Source organism: Colobus angolensis, unplaced genomic scaffold (genome assembly GCF_000951035.1).
Source record: "Colobus angolensis palliatus isolate OR3802 unplaced genomic scaffold, Cang.pa_1.0 Scaffold2, whole genome shotgun sequence".
Classification (NCBI taxonomy): domain Eukaryota; kingdom Metazoa; phylum Chordata; class Mammalia; order Primates; family Cercopithecidae; genus Colobus; species Colobus angolensis.
The window spans coordinates 18185219-18197273 of NW_012115154.1; the positions used below are offsets into that span (position 1 = coordinate 18185219).

The 12055-nt window shown below is 58.7% G+C and overlaps 1 protein-coding gene across 1 annotated transcript in view; it reads left to right on the forward strand.

The window, feature by feature from the left end:
- SSPO (SCO-spondin) overlaps window positions 1–12055 on the forward strand; it is a 58029-nt gene that overhangs the window by 14725 nt on the left and 31249 nt on the right. Inside the window, 21 exon segments of the mRNA XM_011941434.1 lie at window positions 130–156; window positions 473–590; window positions 690–781; window positions 865–1096; window positions 1207–1359; window positions 1456–1596; window positions 1689–1871; window positions 1991–2141; window positions 2722–2875; window positions 2977–3031; window positions 4239–4343; window positions 4656–4874; window positions 4985–5112; window positions 5815–5959; window positions 6043–6193; window positions 6720–6792; window positions 7541–7598; window positions 9081–9251; window positions 9535–9678; window positions 11117–11335; window positions 11420–11584. Coding sequence (XP_011796824.1) covers window positions 130–156; window positions 473–590; window positions 690–781; window positions 865–1096; window positions 1207–1359; window positions 1456–1596; window positions 1689–1871; window positions 1991–2141; window positions 2722–2875; window positions 2977–3031; window positions 4239–4343; window positions 4656–4874; window positions 4985–5112; window positions 5815–5959; window positions 6043–6193; window positions 6720–6792; window positions 7541–7598; window positions 9081–9251; window positions 9535–9678; window positions 11117–11335; window positions 11420–11584 — 2884 coding nt within the window.

Below are 12055 nucleotides of genomic sequence, written 5' to 3' on the forward strand. Positions count from 1 at the left end.
CCTGAGGTACAGGTGGGCGCAGCAGCCAGAGCGATTTAGGTTCGGGGGCATGCGAGGCTGGGCCACGTTTGCGTTCCTTTGATCTTTTTCGTGAAACTTTATTTGAAATGTTTTTGCCATCCCACCTAGGCCCAGGGGAGAGAAGAAAGGGGCTTTGTCTTTGCCCACACTTGGCCAAGAAGGGATAAGAGGGTGGGCAGAGGCTCTGCGGGGCTGGGGAGTGTGTCTGTTTGGAGGGGTCCCGCCATCAGCGTTTCCCCACCAGACCTGAGCTCACCCTTTGTGTCACTGCAAGCCAGCCTTTCAGGTCCTGCCTACCTCCCCCTAGAGGGAGCTGTGCACAGGCCCCAGCTCCTCCCAGGCTGGCCTGCCCTGCCGCCTGCCATCCACCTTCCTGCCCCTCTGCAGGGAGAGGGCAGGAAGGGACAGGAGCAGAGCAGGACATCTCATGGTGCCCGCAGGCTCCACCCAGCTGCCTCCGTGCCCTGGCCTCTTTCCCTGTGGTGTGGCTCCGGGGCTGTGCCTAACCCCTGAGCAGCTCTGTGATGGGATCCCAGACTGTCCCCAGGGCGAGGACGAGCTGGACTGCGGTGAGGACGCTTTGTTCCCTAAGGGAGGCCCTGCTGGCTGGGCCCGGGACGCAGCTCACACCCCCTGCTCACTGTGTTTTCTCTCCTCTTCTTTCCCAGGGGGGCTGCCAGCCCCAGGAGGCCCCAACAGGACAGGGCTTCCCTGCCCAGAATACACCTGCCCCAATGGCACCTGCATAGGCTTCCAGCTGGTGAGGGTGGGAGTGGGTGGTGGAGGTGGCAGTGCCATGTTGCCCCCAGCACAGGAGGAGCCCTGACCCCACTCCCTTCCCAGGTGTGTAATGGGCAACCCGACTGTGGAGGGTCAGGGCAGGCAGGCGCCTCCCCAGAAGAGCAGGGTTGTGGGGCCTGGGGCCCCTGGAGCCCGTGGGGACCTTGCAGCCGGACATGTGGGCCCGGGGGGCAGGGCCGGAGCCGCCGTTGCTCCCCACTCGGCCTCCTGGTGCTACAGCACTGCCCGGGGCCTGAGCACCAGTCTCAGACCTGCTTCACAGCAGCCTGCCCAGGTGAGGGGCTGGGGTGGTGGGGCCTGGATAGAGGAAGGGAGAAGAAGGCCATTAGGCCTTCAGCCCTCACCCATGGTCCCCACTGCCCGCCCTGTCCCCCCGCCTTGCAGTGGACGGTGAATGGAGCGCCTGGTCCCCCTGGTCTGTGTGCTCTGAGCCATGCAGGGGCACCATGACGCGGCAACGGCAGTGCCACCCACCCCAGAACGGGGGCCGCACCTGCGCTGCACTGCCCGGAGGCCCACACAGCACCCGCCAGACCAGTGAGTGGACGAGAGGATGGCACTGCTGGTGGGAGGCCATCACCTCCGCAGAGCTCCCTTCCCTGACCTCTGACCTCTGCTTCCGGCTTTTCTCAGAGCCTTGCCCTCAGGACAGCTGCCCCAATGCCACCTGCTCTGGGGAGCTGATGTTCCAGTCCTGTGTCCCCTGCCCACTGACCTGTGATGACATCTCTAGCCAGGTCATGTGCCCACCTGATCGGCCCTGTGGCAGCCCAGGTAAGGGAGCTCTGGGCCCAGGCACTGGCTCCAGGGTGTGGGTCTGTGGCGACAGCCCTCTGCATGGAAGCCTCATCCTGGGCCCCCTCTAGGCTGCTGGTGCCCAGAAGGGCAGGTGCTGGGCAGCGAGGGGTGGTGTGTGTGGCCCCGGCAGTGCCCCTGCCTGGTAGATGGCGCCCGCTACTGGCCCGGGCAACGCATCAAGGCCGACTGCCGGCTCTGCATCTGCCAAGACGGGCGGCCCCGACGCTGCCGACTCAACCCGGACTGTGCTGGTGAGGCCCTTCCCTCGGGGTCCCTAGTCCTCTCTCTGCGCATCCACCCTCCTTCAGGCCCACCTCCCAGCTGTGCATCCACCACCTCCTTCAGGCCCTGACTCTTGGCCCTCCCTCAGTGGACTGTGGCTGGTCCTCCTGGTCGCCCTGGGCTGAGTGTCTGGGCCCCTGTGGAAGTCAGAGCATCCAGTGGTCCTTCCGGAGCCCTAACAACCCCCGCCCCTCCGGACGAGGTCGCCAGTGCCGTGGCATCCACCGCAAGGCACGCAGGTGCTCTGTTCCCCACCCACTGGGGCACCTGCAGGGACCTTGACCCGCACCCCACCTCCCACTTAGGAAGCTTCCTGTGTGCCCCTTCCACATCTACCACACAGCCCCAGTTTGGAACCCCTGCCCTGTGTCCCTACCTGTCTAAACCCCAGGAATCCCAGAACCTCTTTGGGGACGGCTGGCCTCCCCCTTCTCTAGTTTTATGCTCTCTAGGTCTTGAAGGTGGGTAGACGGAGCCCGCAGATGCAGCTTCACAAACTCAGCTTGAATTCCTGGGCTGAGGCTTGCAGGGGGCTATTGCCATAGCTGCCTCCCAAGCCCCCGCTGGGACCTGCTGCGCTGGCTGCAGTGTTGGCACAAATTGCTTCCCTGACCTTCTTCTGGGCCAGTTGTAATGTCTCAGGTGCAGAGGCAGAGTGGGCTTAGAGGGTGACCGAATGTCTCAGTTTTCCCAGGACTTTCTCAGTTTTATCACAGAAAGTCCCGAGTCCCAGGAATGTCCTCGATCTAGGCAAATCAGGAGAGTTGTTTACCCCGCGCAAGCCCCGTCACCAGCTCAGGGATATCCCTCCCTTCTCAGGTGCCAGACGGAGCCCTGTGAGGGGTGTGAGCACCAGGGCCAGGTCCACCGTGTCGGGGAACGCTGGCGTGGGGGCCCCTGCAGGGTGTGCCAGTGTCTGCACAACCTCACCGCGCGCTGCTCACCCTACTGCCCGCTCGGCAGCTGCCCCCAGGTGAGGGCATTGGAGTGTGTGGTGGGCAGAGCTGGAGGGGTGTGGAGGCTGGTGGAGTGGGTTGGAGATAGGCAGGCGGCCTGACCTCTGTGCCTCTGCAGGGCTGGGTCTTGGTGGAGGGAACGGGAGAATCATGCTGCCACTGTGCCCTACCTGGTGAGTGTGCCTGGGGAATGACAGGGAAGCCCCAGGGGGAGGACAATTGGTGGGATCGCTGAGAGGGAACCGGGGCACTGAGCGGAGGTGGCTGGATACCGCAGCCTCAGTGTGGCGGGAAGCCTGAGTTCTGCATGCCAAGGGAAAGAAGGGACCTCAGGGTGGGAAGGCTTCTCTCTGCCCTCCCTCTCCATCTGCCTTGCCTTCCTGTGCTTTGGGGGCTTTCTGCCTCCCCCATGGTGCCACCTTTGAGGTGTTCTCTTTCCTCTGGTTCTGTTCAGATCTGGTTGCTCTGGTTGCTTTTCTTTTCATCTTAGAACAGCCAAGACAAAGTTAAGTTGGACTTTTCGAAAGTATCTTTGCCTGGAAATGAATTATAAATGAAATAGGAAAATACAAAGGCTTGAAATGGATGCATTTATGGGTCCAGGTTTTCTTTCTTTCCTTCTTTCTTTCCTTTCTTTCCTTTCTTTCTTTCTTTCCTTCTTTCTTTCCTTCTCTCTCTCTCTCTCTCTCTCTCTTTCTATCTTTCTTTCCTTTTGTTTCTTTTTTTTGAGACAGGGTCTCACTCTGACACCCAAGCTGGAGTGTAGTGGTGCGATCTCGGCTCACTGCAACCTCTGCCTCCTGGCTTCAAGTGATTCTCATGCCTCAGCCTCCCGAGTAGCTGGGGTTAGACATGTACCACCATGCCCAGCTAATTGTTGTATTTTTAGTAGAGATAGAGTTTTGCCATGTTGGTCAGGCTGCAGCTTTCTTATCCTAAAAGTGCATCCGCAAGTTGCTGAGGTTAAAACAGCCAGCATACTCAGTTGCACAGGTTGTTCACTGTGCAAGTTAGCTGGTGATTGGGGCCTAGACTCCAGCCCACAGAGCTGCTTTCATCCAGAGGCAACCCATTTCTAATGCCCATGAAGGTGCCTTTTTGGTGTCAGCACCCCTGGGTTAGGAACTGCAGTTGCTGGGTCCTGGGCTGAAAATAGTTTCAGGCTGGCAGTTTTACTCTATGTTCTCTAAATACTCAGCGGACGTGAAAGTCCCCGATTCACACCCAGGGAAGGAGGGGGGACCTTTCCCAGCTAGGAAGTTGTTCCTGGGAAGTCAGCAGGGAGAAAGTGCTCAAGAAGTGGGGAGAGGTCTAAGTGCTGGGCCAGGAACTGTGAGCCTCTTGGTCTCTGTCTCCTGATCCTGAAGTCTCCTCCCACAGGAGAGAACCAGACAGTCCAGCCCATGGCCACTCCTGCTGCAGCTCCGGCTCCCAGTCCCCAGAACAGATTCCCTTTGGCCACTTACATTCTGCCTCCACCAGGAGGTAAGGGATGTGTGCAGTGCCGTGCAGTGCTGAGAAGGGCCATGCTGCCCAGGGATTATCCAACCTGGGAGGGGAAACAGGCCCTCGGGGACATCCTCCTTGTCCTGCACATAGTGGATTGTCATCCTAAGGATCTGGGAGTCATCCTGTCTTAAGTTGCCTCCCTTGACTATTTCCTCGCTGGGCCAAAGTCACCTGTGTGAGCCTTTCACATCCCCCAGCTCCCCGTGCAACTTCCTAACCGTGCCCCTGAAGACTCCTGCCACCCTCTGTCCTACCCTACTCCAGCCTGTCTTTCTCTTCTGCACCCAGACCCCTGCTATTCTCCCCTGGGGCTGGCAGGACTGGCCGAGGGGAGTCTGCATGCATCGTCCCAGCAGCTGGAACACCCCACCCAGGCTGCCCTCATGGGGGCTCCCACCCAGGAGCCCAGCCCTCACGGATGGCGCACTGGTGGGGATGCTTATGCCAAGTGGCACACTCGGCCCCATTACCTGCAGCTGGACCTGCTTCAGCCCCGGAACCTCACTGGTCAGTGAGGAGGGCAGTGCTTGAGGGGGAGGCAGTGATGATGGGGCGGGGGGCAGGCGTAGCTCCTTCAGCTCTGAGCTCTGCTCTTGCCCTGGCCCCTCCCTCCCCAGGCATCATAGTGCCAGAGACTGGCTCTTCCAACGCGTCTGCCACCAGCTTCTCACTCCAGTTCAGCAGCAATGGTCTACGCTGGCTTGACTATCATGACATCCTGCCTGGCATCTTGTCCCTGCCCAAGGTACCACCCGCCCAAGGCCGATGGGGCCAGCGGCCCACCATGCCCTTTTGTGGGTTCCATAGTCTTTGTCCCCAAGGGCCTTCCAGTCTCCCCGAGGGGCATGGCCTGCATTCGATGCTTGTTGAATACCTGGTGAGTAGCAGGGACTGTGCTCTGTGGAGCTGAGGCTTGGGTGCCACTGTCACACGGATGCTGGAAACCATCCAGGTGGCTCAGACTCAGGACAGGTATGCAAAGCCTACAAGGGAGAGAGGGTGGGGAGACACCAAGTTCACTGAGGGCCTCTGGGAGCCCAGACCCACGCAGGTCTTTGTGGAGAGCAGCCTGGGCACAGCCCTCCCCTCAGGGGGTTTGCATCCTTCCCGGAGACAAACCGCACGAAGCGGTAGGAGTCAGTCCATGCTGTGTGTTAAGTCTTAGCTGTTCAGGAGCACCCGCTCTGTGCCAGGTGCTGAGCCAGGCCCTGGGGACACAGCAGTGAACAGGACCTGGCCTTTGCTCTTGGGGCACCTCCAGCTCAGCAGGAGGAGCTGAGTCCAGGACCAGCTCCCTCCAGCCTTGAGAGCCCAATTCCTACTGCCAGGGTGGGAGGCATGGCTCTGGGATGGCCGTGAAAACTGGGGAAAAGGGGGGGTCACTCAAAGTCATGAGGTCAGCCTGAGAAAGAGGTGAAGCTCAGTCAGCAGCATCCTCTGCCGGCAGCTTTTCCCCAGACACTGGGACGACCTGGACCCTGCCGTATGGACTTTTGGCCAGATGGTGCAGGCGAGGTTTGTCAGGGTGTGGCCCCGCGATGCCCACCACAGCGACGTCCCCCTGCGGGTGGAGCTGCTGGGCTGTGAGCCAGGTACAGGTTGCACAGGGGTGGCAGGGCAGGAGAGAGAGGGGCCATGGGAGGAGCCCTCAGCCGTACGTCCTCCCTCCACACAGGGTCCCCGCCGGCACCTCTGTGCCCAGGGGTTGGACTCCGCTGTGCCAGTGGTGAGTGTGCCCTGAGAGGGGGCCTGTGCGACGGTGTTCCGGACTGTAAGGATGGCTCGGATGAGGAGGGCTGTGTGCTGCCGCCTGAGGGCACTGGCAGGTATACTGTGGCCGGCTGTGTGCAGCTCACGCCCTTGGCCTGGCCTTTGAGGGGACAGCCATGTGGGAGGGGCCCAACACTGCCTTCACCCCCCAGGTGCCCAGACCCTGCATGCTGAGGAGCTGCAGCTGGGTGCCTTCAAGGCCCTTTCCCACCTGGATTCTAGGATTCCCTGCCTTTCTCCTAGTTGATGCAGGGGTTCTCCAGGTGTAGGCCCTAGACCAGCAGCATTGGCAGCACCTGGAACTTGTTAGAAGGGCAGGTTCTTGGGCCCGCCCAGACCTGCAGGGGTGGGGCGCAGTAATGTGTGTCTTACAAGCCCCTCAGGTGATTCTAACCCACAGTCAAGTTGGAAGCTGCTGTTGGGAACATCACCTTTGTCCAGCCTCAGTGGGCAGAGTCCTTCCTGGATGCCCACCCAGCAAAGACCCCAGGCCCAGCAAAAGCACACTGATGCCCCTGCCTGGAAGCAGGGCACTGGTGCTGGGAGGGCCCCTGGAGCCCTTTTGGCTACTTTTCTCCCCAGATTCCATTCTACAGCCAAGACCCTGGCCCTCTCCTCTGCCCAGCCAGGACAGCTGCTGCACTGGCCCAGGGAGGTGAGTGTGGAGCCTTGGGCCCAGAGGGTGGAGTGAGGGTACAGGGACCTCGCTTCCCGGCCTCACCAGCCCTGCTCCTGCACCAGCCGGCGGCATCTCCCCTCTCCACAGCGTTTCCTCCTGTGTGTTCCCTGGTACTGCTCTCAGGAGGCTTCCCGGTGCCTGGCAGAGGCTGAGGGCTGAGGCAACACGGAGGTGCAGAGATGTGCAGGCAGAGCGAGGGCCCAGAGGGGTTTGGGGACAAGAGAAGCCTGAACCTCTGATAGGGAACTTATGCCCACGGGGCAGGCACCAGGGCATCTGGTGCTCAGAGCCGAAAAGAGCCCTGTGCCCGGGTCCCCAGGGGCTTCCGGGACAAGACTTGAGGGCTGGAGAGGGGTGTCTGTAGTGTGGAGAAGAAGGCGCGGAGCATCTTCCTACCTGGAATAGCCTGGTCAGGAACCCAGAGTATGTGGGTGGGGTAGGGGGGGGACATGTGCATTGGATGGGGGAAGGGGAGTTTGAGGGGCAAGAGCTGAAATGGATCACCATGGTGGGCTGCTGAGAATAAAGTCCCTGAGCTCCTTGAGGGCAGTGGGCTGGTGCCTGGAAGCGCAGTTGCATCCTCAGCTCTGCCCTGGGCTGCGGGGGAGGAAGATGGACAGGAAGCAGTGCTGGGACTGTGAGCACCCAGGCTGTATCCTCAGGGGATGGGAGCTGCCCTCAGGGCCTGGGGCTGTGCGGGGTGCTCAGCCCTCTCCCTCTGCAGGGCCTGGCAGAGACTGAGCGCTGGCCTCCTGGACAGGAGTCCCCCACGTCCCCAACAGGTGTGTGCACAGACTCCAGGCCCCCTCCCCAAACCCTTGTCCCACCTGTTCTTCCAGAGCCAGGGGCAGTTACATCTCAGGGGTTCAAATCCCCTTACCCCTGACTTCCCCACAACTGAGAAAGTCACAGGGTTGGCTCAGGGAGGAGACACTGGTCACTTTGGACATGACCAGGTCCTGCCTCTGCCCACCCCCTGGGATTCCAAGGTATGTGGGCTGCAGGTAGGCAGGGCGGGTGGCTCCAGGCCAGCTCCCAGGACTGAGCCTGTGCCCTGTAATGTGGCTGCCTCCCCAGATGCCTGGTCAGGACATGTCTCCCCCATGGGGGTGGGAGGCCACTTGACTGCAGCCTTCACTCCCTCTGCTCACCATCCATAGAGCCAGGCCCCCTTTTCTGAAGCATTTGCTGGCAGCAAATGTCTCTTAAGTGGGCACGGGGGTTGGATGTGGTCATGAAGTTGGCGTGCTCCTATATAAGAAAGGAAGGGACTCTGCCTGGTTGTGAACCGGCCTCCCTGGGGCTACCTGATTATTCACCTCACTGCTAGCCAGCAGACAGCTGCCTCCTAGAGGGCCTGCTGTCCTGCGGGGATGGGGGGCGGTAAGAGGGCTTTTGGTGTGGGGGAATTCCTGCCCTCATTTCTAGCCCCTATGGGAAGGACCTGGGTGAGGCTTGGGGCAGCAGGGGCTGGAGAGGAAGGAGGGTGAGGGCGCCAGGGCTGCTCTTTCATTCTGGCTCATCCTCGCCTGTGCCTCACCGTGCCACCTGCCTGGGCCTCAGCTTTTCCCCATCTGTGACACTAGAAGGCCTTGTAGACAACGGTGGCCCCTCCCTGTGAGTTCTGATGGAAGTTATTCGGAACCTGGCCGGACTGTTTCTGTGTCTTTTGTGAAAAGCAGACAAAGCAATTGATTCTACCCCTCAGATCCATAACATGCAGACCCACGGGATACATTCTAATTTCATTCTCAGCTTGGTTCTAAAAAAAAAAAAAAAAAAAGGCTGTCTTTGAATGCATCTCTTGCCAGAAAATGAGACTCTTAACTCTTTTCACTGTAGCTGCCAGGAAGCCCAAAATCAGTTTGTTTTTGTTGTTTGTTTACAACAGAAACAATGAACTCACCCTGAGTCTATGGTAGTGTTTACTCCCTCTGCTGCTGTGTTAAAATGACCTCAGTTCTTTCTCTCCCTAAATATCTTATTTTATGGTGAGTTTGAACTTGGAAGTTGCCATGTGTTTCTTTTTGGGAATAGAATAAAAATCTCAGATCAAAACAAGTCGTCTACTTTCAGCCAAAGCCCTTCTTGTGCTCCTTGGATTTTTTTGATCCAAGGCCTCTCAGAAGGAGGGGTGTGGTCCGCAGTACCTGTGATTACTTTGTACCACCCAGAAGCCTGGGATACCCTCTCAAGGGCCCCCATCTTCCTTTCCTGGGAAGGGGAGCTGGGTAAGCCTCACCTCCCTCCACCTCCACCCACAGAGACAAGGCCCGTGAGTCCTGGCCCAGCCTCTGGGGTACCTCACCATGGGGAATCCATGCAGATGGTGACCACCACCCCCATATCCCAGATGGAGGCTAGGACCCTGCCACCAGGCATGGCAGCTGTGACGGTGCTGCCCCCACACCCAGTGACTCCAGCGACCCCTGCTGGTAAGACGCCAAGCCCTTCTACCTGTGTGCAAAGCCTCTGTGAGCCCACCTTCCTTGTGAGGGGGACAGAGGCCCTTTGTTCAAGATCACACAGCTCAAGGTCGTTTTGGGGAGGACCCAAGTGTCCTAGCCCAGTTTACCCTTTTTCTATTATCCCAAGATAGGCAGAGTGAGGAAGAGCAGATGCCAAGAGGAGGGAGGTTGGGGGCTTCAGGGAGGTGACGAAGGAGAAAGGATAGGGCAGGCCAAGTGACTGGTCAGCCAACTGTGGTGGTGCCCACAGGCCAGAGCGTCGCCCTGGGGCCCTTCCCACCTGTGCAGTGTGGCCCCGGCCAGATGCCCTGTGAGGTGCTGGGCTGCGTGGAACAGGCGCAGGTGTGTGATGGCAGGGAGGATTGCCTCGATGGCTCCGACGAGAGGCACTGCGGTGAGCTGCTGGAAGGCCTGCTGTCCTGTGGGTAGGGGGTGGCACTTATCCTTCGGTGTAGGAAAGTGTCTGCCCTCATTTGTAGCTCATATTGGAAAGGATCTTGGAGAGGCTTGGGCGGCAGGGAATGGAGAGAATGGGTAAAAACAGGAGTGTGTGTGTCTTTGGGTATGGTCAAGATGGGGAATAGAATAGGCCTTGGGTCTCAGCCTGTTTTATAAAACCTGTTTGACCTTTGAAGTGACTCATCTATTTACTCACTCATCCAACAGTCTACCTACCCCTCTATCCATCCATCCATCAGCCACCCATCTTTCCGTCTACCCACCCTCCCATCCACTAACCCACCCACCCACCCACCCATCCATCCATCCATCTATCCATGCATCCATCCACCCACCCACCCACCTACCCCTCTATCCATGTATTCATCAGCTACCTATCATCTGTCTACTCACAAATCCATCCATCGATCCATCTACCCATCCAGCCAGCCACCATGCATCTATCTACCCATCCATCCATCTATTCACCCATCCATCCATCCATCCATCCATCTAAATCTACCTACCTAACCCTCTATCCATGTATTCATCAGCCACCCATCCAGTCAGCCACCCATTCGTCCATCTACCCATCCATTCATCAATCCACCCATCCATCCTTCAGTTTATCCATCTATACATCAGCCACCCATCCATCCATCCACCTACCCATCTATCTACCCATCCATCCATTCATCCATTCATTTATCCCTCTATCCATTCGTCTGTCAGCCACCCATCCATCCACCCATCCATTCATCCATCCATCCACCTGACATCCACCCATGCATCTGTCAGCCACCCATCCATCCACCCATGGATTCATCTACCCACCCCTGTATTCATCCATTCATCGGCTACCCATGCATTCACCTACTCACTCATCTACCCATCCATCCATCCACTCACTCATCCATCCATTCACTCCCCTACCCATACACCCATCCATCCATCCACTCACTCATCCATCCATTCACTCCCCTACCCATACACCCATCCATTCATCCATTCACCCACCCATCTATCCACCCGTCTTTCCATCTACCCACCCATATATCCATCCATTCATTTATTCATCCATCCATCCATGCAAAGTAGATCACTGTGATCAAAGCTTAGTCTTCCAATCATGACCAAAGAAATCAAATGCTAATCACAAGAGTGGCCACCCCAGGGAGTATACATTCAGAAAGAAGGTACCTAAGCATCTAGAATCTCTGTGTGAGAGCTTGTGTAGACCAAAGACTCCATGATCTCACCAATACATCGTGGAAGGAAGCCTGCTCTGGGCATGGGATGCAGGAGGCATTAGTGGGAAGGGGAGGCCAGGGACTCCAGTCAGCAAGCTCACTTCAGCTCTTGGCCTGAGTTAATGGGCTGAGTGTATCATCCAGCCAGGAATCTACTTATGTGGCTCCCTTCTCTCCCTGCCTTGTGAACAGCAAGCACTGTGCCCTTCACAGTGCCTACCATGGCCCTGCCTGGGCTTCCAGCCTCAAGGGCCCTCTGTTCCCCAAGTCAGCTGAGCTGTGGCAGTGGGGAGTGTCTGTCTGCTCAGCGGCGCTGTGACCTGCGGCCTGACTGCCAGGACGGCTCGGATGAGGATGGCTGTGGTATGTGCCAGCAAGGGCAGGGGCAGCCCTGAGGGCCCCCTCCTGCATGAGCCCCTCTGAGCCCCAGCCCCTATTCCCCTGCAGTGGACTGTGTGCTGGCCCCCTGGTCTGTCTGGAGCAGCTGCAGCCGCAGCTGTGGCCTGGGCCTCACCTTCCAGCGCCAGGAGCTGCTGCGACCTCCTCTGCCAGGGGGCAGCTGCCCACCTGACCGGTTCCGAAGCCAGTCCTGCTTCATGCAGGCCTGCCCAGGTAACCCTGCACCCCAGCCTTTCCTCAGGAAAGCCCCTGCTCCCAGAGGAAAGTGGGGAAGCCCCTCATCCAGTCTCCTCAGGACCCTTCAGGTGGGAAACCTGGGGTGGGTTTCTATCTGAGACCCTCCCGGCCAGCCCTGCCCTCCTTTCCTGCCTGAGCCAAGACTCAGGTTCTTGTGTATAGCCTGGAAATAATGGTCATTCCTGCCTCAGAAGGCACTGCAAGGATTAAGGAAGATGATGTGTGGGGGTGTTTGGAGCCGGGCCTCAGGTATCAGCTGGCTGTGCCACTTGTCCCTGGGTGCCATGCTGAAGGCCTTGTCGCTCTTTTATTCCGTCAGTCCAAGGGAGTGGCCCTCACCCCCTTCTGTGCGTGGCAGAGAGGGGCTCCCCATACAGGGGCCTCTTCAGCCCCACCCTGGCTCCTCCCTGGCTGTGATGACCCTACAGCTGCCATCAGGGCAGCTCT